This window comes from Toxotes jaculatrix, chromosome 3, assembly GCF_017976425.1.
Source record: "Toxotes jaculatrix isolate fToxJac2 chromosome 3, fToxJac2.pri, whole genome shotgun sequence".
In the NCBI taxonomy this organism is placed as follows: domain Eukaryota; kingdom Metazoa; phylum Chordata; class Actinopteri; family Toxotidae; genus Toxotes; species Toxotes jaculatrix.
This window is the reverse complement of record NC_054396.1, coordinates 25,036,214-25,059,009: the sequence shown is the minus strand read 5'-3', so window position 1 is coordinate 25,059,009 and position 22,796 is coordinate 25,036,214. Positions and strand designations below refer to the sequence as shown.

General features: G+C 40.6%; 1 protein-coding gene across 2 annotated transcripts; it reads left to right on the top strand.

Moving 5' to 3' along the window:
* The first annotated feature begins 1,730 nt into the window (after positions 1-1,730).
* On the top strand, positions 1,731-22,792 carry ece1 (endothelin converting enzyme 1). 2 transcript variants are annotated; one of them, XM_041033640.1, is made up of 20 exons: positions 1,731-1,755; positions 2,138-2,266; positions 7,765-7,851; positions 10,064-10,202; positions 11,984-12,172; positions 12,298-12,422; positions 12,538-12,684; positions 13,057-13,122; positions 13,484-13,672; positions 13,894-14,036; positions 14,261-14,375; positions 17,597-17,707; positions 17,791-17,889; positions 18,088-18,165; positions 18,276-18,379; positions 18,703-18,813; positions 20,072-20,139; positions 20,293-20,483; positions 21,045-21,140; positions 21,693-22,792. In XM_041033640.1, exons 2-20 carry the CDS (start codon positions 2,222-2,224, stop codon positions 21,867-21,869), a joined length of 2,280 nt encoding a protein of 759 aa, XP_040889574.1. In that variant the 5' UTR covers positions 1,731-1,755; positions 2,138-2,221; the 3' UTR covers positions 21,870-22,792. The 2 variants fall into 2 exon arrangements, with proteins under 2 accessions (XP_040889574.1, XP_040889572.1); XM_041033638.1 differs by having other exon boundaries at positions 1,733-1,755; positions 11,960-12,172.
* The last annotated feature ends 4 nt before the right edge of the window (positions 22,793-22,796 follow it).

Here is a 22,796-nt window from a genome sequence, read left to right as displayed (position 1 = left end):
CACAAAATGTAGTGAAAAGTAGTATTTCTCTCTAAACTGTACACTGGAGGTATAAAACACCATGAAATGTAATTTTTCTCAAGTTACCTCAAAACTGCATTTACACCACTGCAAACATAAATATCAACTACCCTGTATTAGCTGTTAACATAGTCCCCAAATTCATGCATGTACTGCAGGCCTTAATTTATGAAGTGACAGGCAGACAGATTTGATTCTACATTTATTTAATCAAGTAAAGGCTCCTTGCTGTTTGCTGCGGCCTCCTTTGGATGTCACTGCAAGCCCTAATTCTGAACTGCAGAAACTGAACAGGCTTACGATCTCAGTCAGTGTTCAACATTTACAACTACAGGCTAATGTCTGTTATTTGACTGATTATTTTTTTCTTTCCGTACATCCTCCCAGCCCCATTAGCCATTAGCTAATTAGCATATAAATCACAAGTCAAATAGCCCTGGCCTGATTATAGCACATGTGTTGAGATAGCCTCATTAAGAAGCTCCTTTTAACATCCAACATGATTGATTGTTTTTGTTTATTTATGTGTAAAGCTCTATACTTTCGATTGCTTTAACACCCAATTCATCCTATGTGCTTTCACAGTATGTAATGCTCTCTCTCTCTCTGCCTGGAAAATCAATATTTACAGGGTAGAAGCAGCTCTAAGGCCAGGGGAGCACTTTCACTTTACATAGCTTCTGTTTTTTTTTTCTCTTCACTATATATTGCATGTGCTGGGATGTTTGGTTTACTTTAAAGTTGTAGTACTGTTAATAGTTTACAGGGCCTTCAAAGTGTTATCAAAGAGGCACATAAACAGCTTAAATGATGAAAGGTCACCAGCTAACTGTTAGCTAGCTGTTAGCTAGCTGCAGTTATATATATATATATATATATATATATATATATATATATATATATATATATATATATATATATATAACCATTACACTCAACTGTAATGGTTGTGTTTAACCTTAAAACAATGAAAAGCAAAATTAAACACTTACAACAAAATTAAAATTCTCAAACATCTCTGAGTGGAACTTAACATTTATTAGCGAATATTTAACTGATTATTTGGCATTCTCTCTTGAGTACCATTAACACTTAAATGGGAAAGTAGCTAGTAGCTAACCAGTAGCTAATGTTAATTTAGCTAGGTACTTAGCTTATTATTAACACCCATTTGGGTGCACTGAGAGACAGGGTGAGCTCAGTACCTGTGGAACTGAGGTGCTTTGAAGTGAGGCAGGGTAGTTGTATGGGTTTGGACGCATTAATCAAAACGGACCATCAAATGTGCTTAAACGTGAGGTAAATTAGTATATTTTGTCAAGTGAGGCGGACAATATAAGTGGGCAAATGCTTCCATGGTTCTGTTTTGGTAGGGTATCTGTTTGCTAGCTCAACCAGTAAGTTCATAAAAATGTGCTCAAACCCAAAGCTGCTCATTGGTTTATCACACTTTGTGGCTTTTTTCACACATAACACAGGAAATACTAACAGATCCGTTTCAGATTCTCATATCACTGCATCTCATTGTCGTTATGTTTTGTTTTTTTTTTTCCAATGCAACTGCGACTTGATTTCCGGGGGGTAGCGGTTTAGCGGAGAAACCTTCAGGGAACTATCTTGACAGTGAAGCGCACTCTCTTTGGTTGTTTTAGCTGAGGCTCACTCACTGTCCCCCCGTCAGAAAGCACACGGGAGTCACGGCAGCCGCGGCGACCAGGACCATCTGACAGCAGGGTAAGTGCACGTCCTCTGACTATAAACGATACTCAGAAATGCCGTTCGAGCAAATCCCGAAACGTTTAATCGGGTTTAAAACTCTGTTTGAGAACTGACACAACATCACATGTGCTCAGTTCTACGCTGGGATTGATTATTACTGGCGTGTGTGCGGTAGTTGACATGAGAAGCAAGCGTTTACTCAACGAAATTTCCCAGTAAGCTAGTGTAATTCTTTGATTGTATAACTACAGCTTGAGTAACGAACAGTTACGAGACCTCGCATGAAGTTCAGTGACCTTATCGTTGCTGCATTGTGTCTTAATCTCCTCCCAACTGGGACTTGAAGTTTTGCTGCTTTTCTATAAGATGGCATTACTCTTTTTTTTTTTTTTTCCAGGTGATACATCTATTTTTTTTTTTTTTTTCACATCTTAGTTTCACACACTTGCTGTGTGACTTTGGAGGAATTTTGGAGACCCAGATGGCTTCTCCCACCAGAGCTTCACATATACTCAGGATACTTTGTGTGAGTTATAGCCAACATCAACACCAAGTTTCTCTAACACCTTACAGGCTAACTTTTAAATCATTTCCAGTGGCCTGTACATAACATTTTAGCCTCTGTGCTCAATAAATACAACCAAAACCACATCTTAGCCAGAATTACTCTGTAGCCACAAAACAGCCGCATGTTTGTTTTGCTTGATTTAATGGTCACAGAGGCATAAATTAATATTTACTGTCTCTGTCCAAATGTTAGCTCGGCTTGTTGTGAGCTCATTTATCTTACAGGATCTTGGAGGGGAGACTGTAAGCAACTACAGGACAGAGATCATTAGTCAAAAATATCTTAAAAGCAAACAGTAACTTTGAACATAAATCTGCTGAGAGGATCAGTGGCAGGTGTAAGATTTCATCTGCTGGTTTGTTTGAGCGTTTCTCTAAAGTTACTGTCATGCTTGGCAAAACATGTGCACCTGAAATGTACAGTATAAAAGGGTCATTTTGTTAATCATTTGAAAGGGAGGAAAAAAGATGGTAGCATGAAATCTTTACGTACATAGTGCAGAAAACCTGAAGTTACAAAAATGATTCGCAGGAAGAAGAAATTAAAGCAACTAAAGCAGAAATTCAAGTGGAAACAGCAGTTGGATATTGACAAAGATGCTATAATTCATCAAAGCCAGTTTATTGTCAGAATATGAATTGTGTTGCTTTAAAGTCAGCTGGGCAAGACATGAAGCCTCTTGTTATCACAGACAGAAGTTTCATGTCGTCTTCCTCTGTCTCTTAAGAACAGAGGACTGGTTCTGCTTTATTTTGTGCTGTTCTTACTCATGAAGCGGTTAAAATGCCAAAAAAAAAAAGACCAATGCTACCAATTCAAACCAGTTGGCTGATTGCAACTGAATAACTGTGCAGACATGAAACACACAGATCATTAAGTGTACAAGCTAATGCCTGAGTGATTGATTGGTTTAATAACATTACACGGCCCCGGAATTTGTTGCACTCAGGGAGTTTGGTTTACCCTGCAGTTATTCATTACCTAGGTGTGATCGTGAGTGTGCTGCAGGGCGCCATAACAACAGCAGGAACAGGTAATCTCATGGTATCTGTCTGTGCCTCGGGTGAATAACTCATTGTAAGCAAGCTACCATGTGCCACTCCTTTTAATCATGATGAAAGAAAGTGGGAGCTATTTAAATTTCATTTGGGAAGGCAAAAAAATCCCATATCATCAGTTAAGTTGAAATATATTATTATATACAAGTGTGCAGAGTAAACATACTGTACTGTGCATCCTTAGTGGGGCAGATTAAACATTAAACCTGCGCTGCTTTCACTAGACACACTGATGGTGACACAAGACCAGACTGTGTGATATTTGATCATTGCACATACGTCAGAGTACCTGAAACGTGCACAGAAGAATGACCAGGGGTGTTGTGTCAACCAAGAATCTGAAGAATTTCAGAGCTGAAGCTGGCATATTAAAGACCACGTGAGAGGAAATGCAGGCTCTTCATTTTACATCATTTTATTTTGTTTTTTTCAAAGGGCGCACATGACTAAAAATAAACTAAAAGTGTTATGATTCTGGTAAAAGTCCCTCAGCTTAGTTAACAATCCTACTCCAGAGTAAAAGCAGAGAAAAGCTGATTGCCTGGGAAAGTAGCTTTTCTTTTTTTTTTTTCTTTTTTTGGTTTGTTAACACTATCAGGGTGTTTTCTCCAAAGGAAACATCTCTGCACTGTGAAAAGAAAGAAAATTCCAGTGGTGGACGTCAGAGGTCAGGAGCTTAAGCCTGAGACAACTCTGTCTTTATCTGAGGTCCTCAGGCAAAAACACAAGGGACTGAAAAAGATAAAACATAAGAGCCGCAGTGGCTAGTAGCTGAATGTTTACATGTTGAGTCATCATCTGAATCTGAATTTTGATAATGTGAACATACAGTCAACTTACAGACTAAAGCACATACTGTAAATGGCACTGGGTCAAGAACTGACATACAGGTCAGAGGTTGCAGTACATGGCAGCTTGTGTTGCTCCAGTGCACAACCTTATACATTATGCAGTTGCATTGTGTGCACTTCTTGTGCAGTTGCAATGTTGTGTTGCAGGTAAGGTAAAAACAATCTTTGTGCTGTGCTTGTTTAATCTTGTTGTAGTAAGAGGCGTTGAAGTGTGATCATGTTTACATATGGCATTGTGGTATCTCTGGAATGTTTTCCAAACCCCTGCCTTCTCCCTTGAGATTCACGACAAGGGTTAACTGATAGTGTTGCTCCTGAAGAGGAAGTTGTTCCCTTTTATCGTCGCAGTCTGTGTGTCATCTCTGTGACAGAGAGCAAGCTATCAACGCTTAAAAGCAGAAGCTGTATTTCAACAGAAACACGCCTTGTGCCACTTAGGTCAAGCATCTTGTCACACTGAATATGAGGCTCAGATTGTCACCTAGGTTGTTTTTGGCATGTAGTCTTTAATTACTTATCTTCTGTGGTCTGAGCCCTCATCTAGACCAAGCATCTTGCCTGGCTTGCCATGGCGATATAATAAGCCGCCTTTCTTTAGATGCAAAATGCGTTTACTGCCAGCTTACGTCAAACATGCCTGTAAATCAAGGTTAATTTTTTTTTTTTTACACTATTCCTCTTCTTGTTCTCTTCTATAAATTCTCGTCCTCTTCTCACTTGTCTCATATGCATGCAGCACCCAGTCCCCAAACACAAACATACTCCGGTTATTCTTGGAGGAATGCCCCTGCGCCACAAATAATCGTCTGGTTTGAAGGATCAGTGACGAATTACTGACGCATGTTTGTGGTTTGCAGCCTTACTCAGAGGCCGTGGCCTCACGTCGCTTCCAAGAATTGTGGGATACTAACCCCTCGTATACTATCAGCTTTTCTGTGGGAAGATGTCTTCACACACACTGTAGGACACAATGGGAGGTTTACAGCTGCTAAGTGTCCAGAGCTGACCTTGACCACAGACAATTAGTATGAGAACTGCATCATTTTGTATTTTCAGATGGCTCCCAGTTGTCACTTAGCGTGACTTCCAGTAAGTTAGGGCCTCTACAGGAACTCCTCAGCGGGTCACAGTTTTTACAAATGGTATTTGACAAAACTTTTCCTCTAGTAATGTTACAGCAACTTACGGCATGTTATTGACCTCAGATTTTAGTATGTTAATATGTGACGAAGTTTCGGGATTGGGATACAGTGACGGAGATCCTAAATCACTGCGTCATGTACAAAAGTTTATGGCCATATTTCCTAAGAAGTAGTGACTAACAATATTAGGCACTAAATATCATGAACAGGAAAGGGAAGGCAGTGTTGTCAGGGTTTCAGCTCAGGGGTGGTCAGTCTGTGTGACAACATGTGCAAGCACATCTGCAACCCAATGCCCGGAAAGTGCTCAAAAACAGTGAATGTGTGTGTGTGTGTGTACGCTGTGCGACAATAACACGGTCTGTGGAGTGGAGAGTGCTATTTGTTGCCCTGATTTATGAACCGTAGCAGACCACATGATCATATCGGGGATATTTTTGTATTGTGTAGCTGTTTTATAAGGTAAATTGAGTTTGAGTAAATCAGTAAACATCCCATGTTTTGTTAAGTGGAACAGCTGTAATCCTTTCATGAATTGTAGGTTAAATATTAATGGAGCCAATGTAGTGTGTGTGTGTGTGTGTGTGTGTGTGTGTGTGTTTGTGTGTTTGTAAAGAGAAAAAGTCAAACATCAATATCCCCATTAGGCCTCTTGCTCTCAGCTATAGGTCACCATTTATTTAACTGAAAGTGTCCTAAAAACAATTGGTGTCCTCTTACTTCTGCCACCCCCCCTCCCCCATTTGCCTCTCTGCACCTCTCACAATAATGTGGCTTAGCTGTCCGGGTTTTTAATGGTTTTACCAAAGCTTAAAAACACACCAGCACAGGTGTTTGAACATTTGTGGGATATTATTTGTTGCTGTTGTTGTAGTTGTTTTAGGGTTAAGAGTAGGCCAACAGCGTTTCCCCCCTCCCGCTGTTACGCGGGTTGATTTGCGGCATCTTGTCTGATAGAAAACAAGATTTAACAGGAATCTGTACTCTCAGTTTGCCTGGAACTCTCTGGAATGTTTGTGGCGAGAACATGATTTTTTTCCCCGTCTCTGGCATGTTTATGTGAAACAAGTGGGAAATAAAATAAAGCATGGATCTGTGACCGGACTGCAGAAACTGAATGAAGACAGCCGCTCTTTTGTGTAGTCTGGCTGCACGTGTGATGTATGCTCAAAATATTTCAAAATGGACATAATACAGTTGGGATTCTTTCCTTACACATTTACCTCTGCACTCTATTGAGCAACCAGCCTGGAGTGAGCCATATTTCTATCGGGCTGACAGACAGCTGAGGTTAATCATTGCCCTCGGTTCAGTGTTAGCCATGTAGTGTCTTATGTGCTGCCTTATTTTCACCTATAGGAACTTTGTTGAAGCTGCCCTGGGTCAGTTTTCTTGTAAACAAAGTTTGTTTAAATTCAGTGTTAGTCAACAAACCACATTGTGTTTATATAGGGCTGCAACGAAACGATTTTCTTTCCGTTATCAATTAATCTGGCATTTATTTTCTCGATTAGGCAGTTTTTCTTTGGGTCTGTGAATGTGTCTTTGCATCTAATGAGGCCTAAACTATTTAAAAAGCAGTGTTTGGACGTCGTGTTAGTGGCCCTGTGGGTGAGGGGTTAAACAGGACAAGAACTGACAGTCGTGCCTATCAGGTAACGGTTACCATGGTAAGCCACTACAAGCATGTAGTGGGAGGAGGAGATTCTTTTCCAGGCTCCTCCTGCAAGTGTTTCACGTCCTATAGAAAAGACGCTGGGTGTAAACTACATCTGTGAAGTTCCCTCCCTAAGTCTAACTGAAACCACATTTGGGAATGCACTCACACACACACACACACACACACTTTCACAAAAAACACAATCACTTCCACACATTCACTCTCAGTCATGTAAGTCGCTCTAGTCAGTGCTCCTTCCTGTTTTTCACTAGTTCCGTCTTCTCTAATGCCGTGTTTGCATAGACTGGGCTGAGGAGGAAGTCCAGAAAAGGTTTATCCTAGGAAGAGCCACGAAATGGGTAAAGAGGAAGAAAGAAACCACAAGGAAATTTCACTAAGACTTTTGGTAGGAGGCAGTTCTTGTTATTGTGACGTTTGCCCCCAGGGTTATCTGCCAGTCGCCATGGGGTCTTTGAGAGGTGGTGTTGGCGTTGAAGGGAGCAGAGACATTCTTTTCAAAGGAGGAGACTGACAAACCTTTTGTGAGCCAGCTCAGTGTATGAGTGGAAGAACTCCAACCTGACAAACCAGATTTCTCCTGATGGATTTTAAAGAGCTTCAGAGATTGCTGAGGAATAGACATCACACATAAAACGCTCTTTCACACACCTCAGTGAGAGAGTGGCGAGGGTCTTGAAACAGCATGGAAGCACTGAGGGAGTCTTTTCTGCATTTGACTTTTCAGATGTCAACGTATAAAAGAGCCACGCTCGATGAGGAAGACCTGGTGGACTCCACCGGTGACGAAATCTATCCGTCATCACCCTTGCAGGTAAACATGCAAACGTCTTGTGCTATAAATAAACAAATGTGTTACTGTCAGCACTGTATCATAATACAGTACATAGGAAAAATGCATGGGTCTTTTAAGGCTACACGCCTTGTGAGAAACAACACTGCTGTCATGTAAAAAATCTTAACCTTTAAAAAAAAATCTACTTAAAAAATGGCTTTGATCAGCATCTACTAATTCTGTGTTTCCATAGTTGCTGTTTTGAAAAGTTTTAACTGGGGCATGTGGTCATAATCAGTTCAACATGCATTGGTCCAGTCTGATAATGGTTCCTGTTAAAACACTGTAGATCAAACACTTGATTTACCTGGCTGAGGTGTGTTGGCCGATGCTTTTGATATAATGTTCAATCCACCTTCTGTCTCCTATTGCTGAAAGACCGCGTTTTCCTTTGAAGGCCTGAATTTGGAAAAAAGTCTTCAAAACATGTTACACAGGTTAACCTGCTGAACAGATGCTTCAGGTTGCACTTTGAGGTCTGACATGAAGAAAGAAGCTTAGTGATTTTAGTATAATTGCTTCGTTTCTAATACAGAATATACACATAAATCATTTTAGCTGGAATAACAGATGAATGAAAAAACAAACTATGGGTTGTCAGTGGCTGTTTGCTTGACACAAAATTCACAATTTTAAAACTGCTGTCGTTACAACAAAATGATGGTGGTTACTTAACCGAATCCAACATCCATAATGGTTTATCTTACTGCAAGTTAGTTAAGCTTTATTCACTCAGAAATTCCCACTGAGATTAAGATCTCTTTTACAAGACATACCTGAAATTACATTCACGCAACAGACAGCTTGGTCACACAAAGTTTTTCCACAGTTTACAACCATGGCCTTAAAAGATGTCATGACAAAACACTTTTATAGACTGTAAAGGCTGTTGCTGCTACTTTTGAACCTTAGAACAAGGAGCTGAGGTCCTTCAGCGCAGTCATTCTTCAGATATTTTGTTTGACCAGGAATGTACCTGAAGAGCCCAGACAGAGTGCTCGAATTCAAGACTTTGACATGATTCTGCCTTCATTCATTTGCTGTGATTTTCAGGTTGGCAGACTCTGGTTTCCAGAGAATGAGATAAACTGGACTTGGATTCTCTCAGTTACGCTCAGAAACACAGTTTCGGTCCAAACCAACACACCAACCAACCAAACATGTTGAGGTCCTGAGATTAAGAAGCCACTGTGGTTTTGGCATTTGCTTAGGTCACATTTAGTCTGATAATTGACTTCCACAGAATAAATATATGAGGTCCAAGATCTGGCATTTATTTACAGCGGTGATACTCGCAGACTCGCTCGAATACTAGATGAGCCCTGTGAATGATTTGTGAGTGACCCCTGGAATCATTCCTGTAGGAAATAAAGTTCCTTGGCAGCCTTAACTAAAGCAACAGTCAGTAGAAAAAGTGGAGTAGCAGGGTGTCCTGTTATAAGATCCACTGCACTGATCATTGATTTGGCACTCCGGCTTCCCCCAACAGTCCAAAGACATTGCCCCTAGGTATGAATGTGAGCCTGAATGCCTATTTGTCCCTATATGTCTGCCCTGTGGTAGACCTGTCCAGGGTGTGCCCCACCTCTAGTCCAGTGTCTGCTGGAATATATAACATTAAAACTGGTTTTAATGGCAACTGGCTTTAATGTTGTGATCAATGTAAATTCTTGTACGTTGTTATTTTCTGAGACGTTTTGCTCTATTTATCTGGAGGAAACAGGTGACTTCTGTTTGTTCTCCTTGGTTGACTCCTTTGGTTTGACTTCCCCATCCTTTACAAGTGAACCACAAAAGCATCAGATATGGTTCAGCGGGCTTAGTGTGTCTTGTTCCCAGTCTGGGCCAAAATGAAAATGCTCCTCGCGAGTGCATGTTAAACTAGAAGTGAGGGAACAAAAGAAGAATGCTTACCCTTTTCTGTGTGGGAGTGTTGAAAGGGCCATGATAGAGAAGCCATTGTGCTTTGAAACTAAACCTGTCATCAGATCCCTGCTTCACTGCACAATATTTTCCACACTATTAGTTCAGCACTGTAACAATATTAAGTGTATATGTTTATGTATTTTAAAGCTGATTTTCAGTGATTATATGTCTATTAACCGTGCTAAAAGCCTTCAAACTTATCACATTTGATGTGCAGGATTTAATGAACCACTTAAAGAGTTTTTTTTCCTCTTTGTTAATGCAGGTGACTCTGCTCCGTGGCCGTGGTCCCACATGCTGTGCAGACAGGACTCAAAGAGAGAAGAGGGTGCTGTTTTTAATGTGTGTCGTGTCTGTGGGCCTGTTCATATCTCTTATCACAACTGGAGTCTTCTATAAACAGAGTGAGTTCAAAGTTCTATTTAAACTCTGTTCCACTGTGACCTATACAGAGAAACTCCTTTGCTCTCTGTGAAGTAGCCTCAGGAAACTCTGTTTTGTCCTATTTATTACCTTTGGATAAGTCTAGGCTTGTTGTTCCCCCTTTTTTGATGACGTCTTCATATTTAGCAAACAGATATGAGAGTGGTTTTGATTTTCACATCTTGCTCTCCCACAATGTAAAGCTAGTCCTTTAATGAATATCACTTTTGCTGACAAGGTTAACAGTCAACTGTCAGCTTGTCTCAAGATGTGCAAAAGAGGTGCCCAGGTTTTTTCGCATGTAGAGTGAGAATTTTTTTACATGTTAAACACAGCAAAAGTTTTTCCAAATGTGTGACAGAAATCAGTTCTTGTAACCAACTGTTGTTTTACAGCCTTTTAGAAACAGTGTTTTTTCCCATCATCAAAGCTGGATGTATGTGAGAGCAAAGTGATAAAGTGTCCTCCGAGAATAAATCAGCCCTATGGGGAAGTATAATTGTTATGATATTATATTTTATAAATATATTTTATAAACAGGTGAAAAATATCACTGGAGCTGTAGTCAGCTGAAGAAAGTCTTGGTTGACTGACTCCTCAACCAATCGATTGGTCACAGAGAAAACACAAATGTGGACAATATCTCTTGATTAAATAAACTGGTAACGGCGCCCTGAGTCTACCAAGCAACTCAAAGTAGTTCCCACCCCCTGAATAGGACTGTGGCATTTAATTCAGTGTATGCGTTTTTTTTTTTTTAAACCAAAGCCTCACCTTCAGCTAAGCTGCCTAAAAACATCTCTAAATCTCTCCCCTGAGCTTGTTCATCACGGAAAAAGGGCTTGTGCATTTACCATCACATCCAGGCGACGTCACATCTGTGTTGGTTTCCTCAAATTTACCATGGGAAACTTAAGCCCACTTCCTCCCATTCAGAACCGCATGTCAGATTTCACAAATAATAAAAGGAACAAGGATGAATTCTCCTTGGGGTACTAACCTCATCACAGCTCATAACTTTGTCTCCGTCTTTGTCTCATATCCTTATATGGGCGTATGGTCAAAGTCTTTCCAGTGATTAAAGGTGAGCTGTACCTTGGGATTTCACTCTGCGCCCTGCAATGACTAACACTTACATTTCTGCTTTTGTGTACAGACTTTAAAAAGTAACACACACCAAGAAAAAGCCCCTGCACTGTCCCTCTAGTCTAGTTAAAGTATTTTTGGAAGTCACATTTAAGCTCTAACGCCAGCCAAGGAGCGAAGGCCAGCCAGTTAAACACCCTTTCAAATGAAAGTGACTGACCTAAACTGGAGTCCCGAGACATTTGGATGAAGTGATCCAGACTCCTTCACCCTCATCTGTTAATCGATTGTCTACGTATTAATCAGTTGGCAATAGTTTGCCTCCTACAAAAACACAAGATCGTCAACCATCCGTTTCAGCTGATTTATTTCCAAAGGACGTTTACATGGAGAAATATTCCCTTCAGGTTGTATATCTTGGCTGTTACCTCTTATGAAATAATAGTTTCCAGATGGTCTGAAAACCCGCAGATGTATTTGGATTCCCACCATGAAATATTCTCCTATTTTTCACTGTGGTCCTTAAAAAATGTTTTTTTTTTCTAAGAGAAAGTGTTTCCCTTGGGGCTAGCGGGCTGATAAAGTTGAGTGTTCACAAGTGGCTTATCTATGAATTTAACCTCCTCTCTTTTTAAAATCTTTTGTTGTGCAGCTCACCCTGGCTTGTGCCTTACAGAGCCATGTATTACTGTGGCCAGTGCGGTAATGGGAGCCCTGGACCGATCCATAGACCCCTGCCATGACTTCTACAGCTTTGCCTGTGGGGGCTGGGTGAAGAACAACCCCCTCCCTGAGGGCAAGTCCCGCTGGGGACCTTTCAGCAACCTCTGGGAGCACAACATGCTTGTAATGAAGCATTTATTAGGTAAGGATCCTTGTCTGAGTTCTGTTCAGTGACTTCAGCTGCCTTTGCCTCAGGCAAAGACGTACTCATTTTCCAACAGCTTGTTTTTCATTCATTCAATTTATCTTATATCTTTATTTGGGCAGAAAACACGACGATGAAAGGTCTGAGTAAGGCTGAGGAAAAGGCCCAGCGATATTATCAGGCCTGCATGAATGAGGCCAAGATTGAGGAATTAGGAGCTAAGCCACTACAGGAGCTAATCAGCCAGGTATGTTTATTTCCTAAAGCGGTCAAACATCAGACACATTCATCATTTGAAATTGCTCTTCATTTCCTTGTGTCCGGCAGTCTCCGAGTGTCTGCTTAAACCTTGTCTGTCTTAGATAGGAGGATGGGCCCTAACCGGACCCTGGGACAAGAACAACTTCCAGGAAGTTTTGCGAACAGTGTCAGCCAGCTATCGCACCTCACCTTTCTTCACCGTGTTTGTCAGCACCGACTCCAAAAACTCCAACAGTAACATCATCCAGGTGAGAGGGTCAGAGATATGTATGCAGGCCATAGCTGTGACTGATTTGAACAGTTGTATGTAATTATTTGCATTTCTGAGACAGTGCACTGACTTCTTTGATCAATATTCCAGTAAACCTACATTCACTTTTAAGTTCAGATTTTATTTTTGATAAAACAATCCAGTCATTATCAAAGTGGACTTAAATTCATAGAGCCAGTGAGAGTTCGTTCCTTCAGTCTAGTCATGTGACTGTAACATGGTAAAGATATAATCTTTGGGTGCTTCTGTTTTTAGCCTGCATGCTGGAGGAATGAAAACAAAAGGCTGTTTGTGAGGTATTGAAATGGAGGGTGAACTAAAAGTCATAGGATATTTCTCTTGCCTCCAGGTGGATCAGTCCAGCCTTGGACTACCTTCACGGGATTACTACCTCAACAAAACAGCAAATGAAAAGGTACTGTGAACAAATTGTTTACCGCATTACTGCGGTTCCACTGAAGTTAAACTCAAAATGTGTGTACAGAGTTGGACGCAGCTTGTCAGCTAATCCAGAAATGGAGTTTTCTGTAATTAGAACGAAACAAATTAATTTTGGTAAGAGTCTGACAATACCCAAGGGCTAATTTCTAATTGGAAAATAAAAAAAAAAAAGAAATATTTCAGCTTAAGGGGGAAAAAAACTCTGCATAGTTGATTGTATTTGCATAGTTTAGGATTACCTTCCTAACTGAATTTTATTACACACACAAACACCCGGCATCTTCCCAACCACGCCTACCCCCCTCTTCACTGTCCCACCTACTTGGACTTTGCAGTATCTGACAGCATACCTCAACTTCCTAACGGAGTTAGGGGTTCTTCTGGGCGGCTCCAAGGAGATGTCTCGATCGATGATGGAAGAGATCGTGGACTTTGAAACCACTCTGGCCAACATCACGATCCCTCAGGAGGAGAGAAGGGACGAAGAGCTTATCTACCATAAGATGGAGGCCAAGGACCTGAAAGTGAGTGTCTCCTGGTTTGATAGTGTCCGCTTGATAAAACAGCAGAAATGGTGTACAGTACAAATTATTTTCTACAAATCATGACTGTAATACTTCTGTATCAAAGGAAGTAGAAAGTTGGATTATTGGAGTGAAAGGAACCTATACATGCTTGTGTTCAGACTTTTTTCAGCGTGTCTCCATGTTTGTTTTTAATGTGTGTTTTGTCTTTGCCTTTGTAGACTCTGGCTCCTGCAGTGGACTGGATGCCATACCTCACCCAAGTGTTTAATCCTGTGCCGCTCAACGAGTCGGAACCCGTGGTTGTTTATGCCAAGGAATACCTCCAGAAAGTGTCTGACCTTATAACTAAAACAAATAAAAGGTCAGATACTTAGCAATACTTAATAGTTTTTCCAGTTACGTGTGAGTGTTGCTGTGGACGCGTAGCTTTGTAAATATCTGTTCACTCTGATTTATGATGATGCAGTAAAATAAATCAAACGGAACGCAGTAGCTAAACCTTATAAATATTTACACTGTTTACACAGTCATTCAGGCCGTACTGAAGAGAGCAACAAAACAATGAGTTCCATATTTTCTTTGCAGCCTGCTCAACAATTACATGATAATGAAGGTGGTGAGGAAGATGGTTTCCATCTTGGACCAAAGGTTCCAGGATGCCGAGCAGCGCTTCCTCGAGGTCATGTATGGAACCAAAAAGGTAAGAGACGAAGATTCACACCCTTTAAAATCACTATAATCCAGCATGACACAGATGGATTCAAACGCAGAGGTGGGATTAAGCAGATAAAAAGTGGAAAAAAAGCAATAAACTGTAAATGTTTGACCTGCTGGCAGATTCTCATCCAGATAATGTATTTTTAGCAAGTCTGTGAGCTGAACACAAGCATCTCGGTTGCTGCTTTGTTATTCTTTTACTACTTTTGACTTAAACCAAGTTAAAGGTATCAGGCATAGGAAAACTAATTGAATCACTAGAAAAAATGCTATTGGCTCCAGTCTGAAGTATTTAGAAGTCCATTATATATGGCAGAGGAAATGGCCCAAAGCCAAACAGCTGGGTTTAGACAACTTTTCACTTGAGCTCTTGTTCTTGCGTGTGAAACACAGGAGAGGACTCATCTTTACGGAACGCAGATAAAGGAAAATTGGCACCAAAAGAGAAGCAGAATTTTCCCCTCACTGTGACGAGACCGCACAAGAACTGTAAATTATCAGCCAGTGCTTTTTGCTGTTTTTCTGTGATTCTATGATTTCACCGTATTGCCATTAGGAAGACCCGTTATAGTGTCAGCTTTGCTTATTTACACTGAACCGAACAAAGCCGGTGTGATACCATCTCGGTGTGTGGTTTTAGATAGCATGCCGCCGTTGTGCATTCACAGATGCCGCATGTAACACTACAGCGTTGGTGCCTGTCCCTATGTGCCGATTCTCAATTCAATTCAGCTCAATTCAATTTTTGTTTATATAGAGCCTTCCACAATCAAAATTGCCTCCCTTCTACGCAGATGTCTTTTCAGTTCTGTGGCGAACACTGCTGCTGGGTTAAAGGTGGAACAATGATTCCCCCTCATTCCATGTCCATACCTTTTTATACAGAATGGCGAGGCGGAATAAAGGCGCAACATTCCCACCTTGAACAGGCTGTATGAAAGGGGTTAATAAGAAAGAATGCAAGGAAAGATCATGAGCAGGCCCTTGTGTTTGAAAAGTAATTGAACCCAAACTATAACTGAAACTGAAATAAATGAGTCTAAGTAAGTTGTTTACCACATCTGAACAGGAGGCTTTTTGTAAAATGCAAACACTTGTTCACAGTAAGGAAAAACTGTGATTATACTCTTCAGATCCTGTCCTTGCACTGTGATTAAACACGCTCCAAGTAAAAAATTAAAAGTGGTGAGGTTCAGCTCGCCTGGTTCATAAAAACGTTCTCACTTACCTCTAGTTATATCCAGCCCTGCAGATAGTTTGGACCTTTCATACCCGGATTTAGAGATTGGCCTCTGTGACTTTGGCCATCATCCCAATACAATAGTGAGGAATGGAATTTCACTTGTGGCGTTCGAGGCATTTAAAAATTCAATAGCAACATGTCTTTCCAAGAACAGAGACCTGCTTTCTCTAGATAATGCACCGACCTTGCTGTAAACAGTTTTTATTGGAACTAGTCCTAGTAGACTAGGGCGTTGTTTCTGGAGAGAAACGTCACTGTTGAATTTTTTAAGTGCAAAAAAAAAAAAAAAAAATTCCATTCAGCTCCACTGTATTGGAGTGGAGGCAGGAATCTCTGATACAGATATCTTAAATCCACAGTAAATCAAACCAAAACAATCCGTGCTGCAAGATACCACCACATTACAGGTAAATGAGAAAATGATTTTTTTTGAAAACCTGGTGAAATGACCCTTTAATTAGACACAGTGCTGAAGATGTTCAGACATTAATTCATGTCTTTGTGTGCCTTGCGTTGATTCTGCAGCAAGTTTTACTTCCTTCTTAGTGAAAAACTGTTTGACTGTGAAGGCTCCAGTGACCACAGCTCTTATCTGAGCAAGATCCTGTTTCCTCGGCCTTGTTTTCCACTGGGGTCAAGCTGTAATAACAAACCTAAAACTTTCTATGTGTCTCTTTGTACATCTGTTTTATGTGAGAGTGCAGCTGTGTCACTTTTTCCATCTGTGCCTATGTGCCCAAGCAGATTTTACAACTTTGCTTGCTCAGAATACTCCTCATTTCCTCATGGTGACCTTGTTCCTTTTTATCTACGTATACATGCAGCTCCATTTGTCCTTGTCCTTCCTTTCACCCGATAATAACTTTGTCATATAGGACCCTTTCTCACCATCCATTTGTAAATGAGTATCTTGTTAGTATTTCTTTTTCCCCACTGAATTCACTCCTCCCCGTCATTCATTCACACTGTATTGGTGTTCTGGTGGTCGCCTCGGTTTTGTTTTTAGAGTAAACTTACCAAGAGTTAGCATGTGGGTTGTCCTGTTGTTTCCATTTTGTCTACAAAAAAAAAACCCACAGCACTCTGTCCTTTACGGAGAACACTGTGTCTCTCAGCCTACAGAGAGATAACAGCTCACTGTTTCTTCATAAGCAGTGGGCACAGAGGTTATACGTTTCTCAAGATCGCAACCATTTTCTCTCATTTTCTATTTGTGTTAATTTTCTTTGTTAGATTAATCTTCTCCACAGTGGCTCTTATTCCTTACTGTTCTACTTCATTCTATTTAAGTCTTTTGCAAAAAAAATGTATTAATGTTAAAGATTTTTTAACAGCGGTAGCGATGGTTCATGTTTTTTGTGTTGTTTATTTCCCAAAAACCTGTGATAACTAAATGAAAACCAACACAGCTCTGCCGGTATTATTTTGTATTGATTTCTTAAAAATGTATTTCTTAACGGCAACATAAACATACAGCCAACAAAGTGTGGGTTGCTATTTTCATTTCTTATCCTTCTAAGGGTTGTGGGGGTGGGGTGGGGTGGTGTGGGGTGATGCCTGTCCCAGCATGCAGTGGGCCTAAAGCAGGAACAGATTGGCAGAGTCGCCAAACTATCACCGGGATGTACAGGGAGGAATAGCTGTTGTATTTGTAGAATGAGTAGTTTCATTAGAAACATTCTCACTGTCTGGCTTTCATGTCGCTACCGTTTCACTATCACTACTCTCCACCTACACATGCATCCCACAGCTGAATGCAACAAACCGTCTCACGTTCATCTAGGTTAGTCATGTTCTCTCCAGGAAATATAGGAAGTGAGTAATTGAAGCATACAGCGTGGGCTGAATGAACTCTCACACACTGAAAAAAAACACACTTTCCAAATAGAACGATTATATCTAGCAGTGTAAGAGGATATGAGGATGTGTGCATGTCTTGATGTGTTGATTTGATGTTGCAGAGCTGCACTCCACGCTGGAAGCTGTGTGTCAGCGACACCGACAGCGCCCTGGGCTTTGCTCTTGGAGCCATGTTTGTCAAAGCCACCTTTGCTGAGGACAGCAAGGCCATTGTAAGTTTTTCGTGGCACAATAGCTGCTCCCGCTGCGTGAGATGATGTGCTTCTGACTCTCCTCTGTGTCCTCTGTGCTTCAGGCTGAAGATATGGTTGCAGAAATTAAATGGGCTTTTGAGGACGGCCTGAAGCATGTGAGCTGGATGGACTCGGAAACAAAAAAAGCAGCAAAAGAAAAGGTGGGAGAAAGATCTGGCTGTGTATTTCTTTCCCAGGAAGTTTTCCTGCTGCAGCTTTAGGGGGACATTAATGTCTGAAGTGAGGTCTGATGAGCGGTTTCTGTGCTGAAGTGGCGTGAGAAACTGAGAAATACAGCACTGCCACCTGGTGTGAATATGTGTCTTTTACAGTTTTTTTTAAAATGCCATCTTTCACAGGCAGATGCAATATACAACATGGTCGGGTATCCAGAGTTCATCATGAACGGCACAAAGCTGGACAAAGTGTTTAATGATGTAGGTAAACATGGAACTGTGTTATGTGCCCGAACCGTTGTCACTTTCAGTTATCACATAACGTCTCATTTTGCCTCATTAAAGCACTGACCTTTTCTCCTCTCTTTCAGTTTGAGGTGGTGTCACAGCTCTACTTCCAAAATGTCATGCAGTATTACAACTTCTCAGCCAGAGTGACAGCGGACCAGCTGAGGAAAACCCCCAATAGAAACCAGTGCGTTGCTCCCTTTAACCCTCATGCCCACTGCCCCTCTTGCCAGAGAGAAGGTTGCACGCTCAGACGGGAACACATTCCCATTGTACTGACTCAGCCGAATAGTGCTCCCATCCACAAATGTTCCCAGGCAACCAACTTCTCTCAGCTGAACTGATCCTTGTCTCTAATTATGCTACAGGGGAGGGGGGCAGATCAGGGTTCCCTTCCAAACTGATCTGTAGTCAGCCTGGCACAGGAGACCAGGCAGAATCAATACTGTAAATGTGTTGTGACCTTGATGTCGGTCTCATGTGGTGGCTCTTTGTTTCGTGTTTTTGCAGGTGGAGCATGACCCCGCCAACTGTGAATGCATATTACAACCCAACCAAGAATGAGATGGTTCTGCCAGCGGGAATACTTCAGGCTCCCTTCTATAGTCGATCCTGGCCCAAGTAGGTCTCCTACATTGCACCTCAAGTTTATAAATCACGCTGGATGGATTTTATTGGAATAGAGCAGACTACAACTTCACTGTCCACCAGCATGGAAAATGGTCACACAAGATAGGTGCCCATATAAACACTAAAAAGGTTTTGTTTCTCTGATCATTCCTTCTGTTTATACTCATTCAGAGATCCACTATTAATGTGCTTTCAGTGTAAAAAATGGGGGGAAATCCATAGTCGTCATTATGTGCAAAAAATGCACCCTAAAGTGTTAGTCGTGAATTCCTGCATTTTGTTACTATTCCTCTGCTGCAGGTCAGCAAGCAAACACTGCGGAAACTCAAGGAATTCTGTGCTAAATAGACTTTATCTTTGGTAGGTAGCCACATGATTGGTCTAATGCAGACTGCTGAAGCCTGTCATTAGCTTCTAAACTTAATATATTTTAATAAATATATGTTTAAACAAAACAAAGACTGTGAATTTTTTCCCCTTACTTACATTTACAAGATACAAGCATGTTAGGAAATGATCTGTCAATGACCAGATTACAGCAAGCAAAAACTGTTTCAGTGTTCACATTGACAAGAGAACATGTTTAAAGTCTGATTTGAAAAAAATGTGAACCTATTCTTTAAGCTAATAAAAGCATCCAAGCAGTACAGAACAAAGATAATATTAAAACACCACAGAAGTAAAACAGCAGTACAATTATGTAAAAAAAAAAACCATCCCGCTTTATCCACAGAAAATGTGATTTAGCAGCTGTTTTTTAATTAGACATTAGAGTCCTGTGGTGTAGTGTAGACACAGACTGGTAAACAGATTGAACCGCCATTTTGTTTCTCTTTATTCATTCATTTTATTTCAATATTCCAAACTAATCTGAGATGTGAGCGGCAAGACACGCAGTAATGTCACAATGATGACAAAACTCCCATAGAGCAGTCTGGCTTTTATACAGACTAAACAAGATATATCGTGTCAATAAATGAGCTTTAGCGCTGCTGGTAGGCAGAATTTGAACCAGACGAGCTGTTTCTAGTTTCTACACTAAGTTAAACTGAGTGGCTGGACAGACAGATATGAATCTGTTATCAGTCTTCTTATCTAGCTCTTGGAAAGTAGGCAAATAAGTGCACTTCCTAACATGTCGGCTTGCGGTCTAGGTGACACAGATGTATAAAAGTTGTTATCTGGGATTAAATGCTGTGGCACATGTAAATTTCCAAATGTTTCTTTTTCTTTTTTTTTTTTTCTTCAGAGCTCTTAACTTTGGTGGTATAGGTGTAGTCATGGGACATGAGCTGACACATGCTTTTGATGACCAAGGTTGGTAAAAATGTATAATCTTTTTAAACAATTTGCATTAATGAGGATGACAATTAATGTGACTCTTCTAATACTAAGATGTGCAATAAAAAATGAAGCGGAACTTGCCAGAGAATACAGTAATATTATAATAAAACTCTTTCATTTGAACAGGGAGGGAATACGACAAGGATGGAAACCTGCGTCCTTGGTGGAAGAACTCGTCCGTGGAGGCCTTCAAGAAGCAGACTCAGTGCATGGTGGAGCAGTACGGAAATTACAGCATCAACCAGGAGCCTCTGAATGGAAGACACACCCTGGGAGAGAATATTGCTGACAACGGTGGACTCAAAGCTGCCTACAAGGTCTGAGCTGATGTCAGATAGGAAGTAGAATTCACCTTGAATATTTTCTGTATGCGAGGAGGAGGATTAGAACATGGGGGGAAATATGGCTTTCTGTCGCTGATGTAAACGAACAGCATTGTTACCTTAGGCAGAGTAGTCGGATTGCACGTTTTCAAGGTCGTAAAAACTATCACACAGATCTCAGATTAATCCCCTGCTTTAGTTTATTTGTTAAAGCTGTTGTGGATCACGTCCATTAATCTGTATTGGAAAAAGCAGGTTGTCTGGTTTACAGTGAAGCCTGGAAATGCGACAGGTGGTTATGAGTGGCCTTGTCAGCCTCTGGTTACTCCTTCACATGCACACATTCTTTCCATGTAATGAAAGATCATAGGCTGTGAAGCAGATGATCAAATCATATTGAAGTAAAAGCATACCGCATTAAAAAGTAAATGTTAGCCAGAAGAACAACCTGAAGTCGAGCTTCTGTTTTCTTTGTCTATATTACTGTATGCTTTTCCATGTGCAGAGCAAAACAGTGATTGCGTGTGTGTAACCTGATCTTTTCTTGCCTCGAAGGCTTATGTGAACTGGATCAAAAAGAACGGTGAGGAGGCCACACTGCCTGCCCTGGGAATGACAAACCATCAGCTGTTTTTTGTCGGGTTTGCCCAGGTTTGTATCAGTCACAGTGTATTCTTTTATTTGACTTGATCATACTGTCGACAAGCTAGGACTACTCCCTGCCATGTTAGACATGTTTTATACATGAAAATATTATGCTTGGTAAAATAATTCATGTCTGAAATGTTTTTTCCACCAAAAAAAATGTAAATTGTCAAAAATTTAAATCAGATCTGCTCCTTATCCCTCACTGAAAAATCCAGAATCAATGAAAAAAGCATATGTGTGTTGGATGCTTCACGGTTCCACTTGCCACTTGTGCACACTGGACTGTGACTGGCTAAAAAACCATATGTACACTTGTTACACTTGGGATTTAAAGCAGGCAAGTGAATGTGAAAACAGTCTTGTAGTGTCAAACTCTGCACATACATCATCCTGCACAGTGGAGCTCAAGCATCACACTCAAGTATCAGAATAGAAAAATGCCCAAACATAAATGTATCATAGACAGGTTATGTTAAATTAGTTACCACAAAAACACTTCATGACAAGTAATGAAAACATTGATTTCTTACATTGTGTCTGTTTATCCTTTTGCAGGTATGGTGCTCTGTCAGGACAGCTGAGAGCTCACACGAGGGCGTAATCACAGATCCTCACAGTCCATCAAGATTCAGAGTCATCGGCACCATCTCCAATTCACATGAATTCTCAAAGCACTTTGGCTGCAAAGCAGATGCTCCCATGAACCCTAAACATAAGTGTGAGCTTTGGTGATGCCTCATTGCTTGTTGCTGTTTATCAGCCAGGAGTGAAATGAACGTTGGGGAAAATATCAAGAGATGGTGACAAGTCTCTCTGGACAAAGAACGCAAGAACCACTGAAACGCCCAGCACCTTACCACTTAATGTTTATCAGGCTCCTTATCAGGACAGAATGTGCCGGCTCTGTATGGAGAATTGTAAACCTCAGTGCTTCTCCACAAGGACTGTTGCTTTAGCAAACAGCTTTCCCCAAACTCTGATGTTAGATGTAGCTATAAAAGTGCTTTCAGAACACTGGAAACCCAAAAAAATGGTTACAGAAAATTTCAGGAACCACTCTCAAATGACTTGTTTGTCAGAGTGATAAATAAGCAAAGTTATGTTTCTTTTTCTTGTAACTATGTGCTTGGATCTGCTCCAGTTTATTTTTTTTATTGTATTTTATTTATGGTCACAAATTTTTTATATGACAGTGAACCATGGACCTGAAAGAGTTTTTAACCTGATGGAAGATGAAAATCTGGTTCACATGTGGACAGTTTTAAAGCTGTTTCTTAAGAATTGGTATAAATATGTTTTAATACTACAGCTACAGTTTGTCTTTGAATTATTGCAATATTTTGGACATTTGTCAGGTCAAAGTTACATTTTATAGAGATACTGACATGATATTTGTGTTTAAAAACAAAATAATTTGGGACCTAGTGTCATGACAGCAGCGTTCCAAGATTGGCATTTAATTTCTGTAACATAAGCTCAATACAAACCAAAAACAGAAGGAAAGAATTCAGAAATTCACAGCATTAAAGTAAACACAGCTGGGGTTTTTTTTCCCAGAACTTGGTCACGTAGGTTAAGCCATGATGTGTCATACCTATTTTTATGAGTAAGAGTTTGTCACATTATTTTGTATAATAAAATCAGTCTTAAAACCTTTTT

Coding starts and splice junctions, on each gene's coding strand:
- ece1 (XM_041033638.1), top strand. CDS start 2,222: ATGGCTTCTCCCACCAGAGCTTCACATATACTCAGGATACTTTGT. Junction 12,685..13,056: donor CCAACAGTAACATCATCCAG/GTGAGAGGGTCA, acceptor TCTTGCCTCCAG/GTGGATCAGTCCAGCCTTGG. Junction 18,166..18,275: donor TGGACAAAGTGTTTAATGAT/GTAGGTAAACAT, acceptor CCTCTCTTTCAG/TTTGAGGTGGTGTCACAGCT.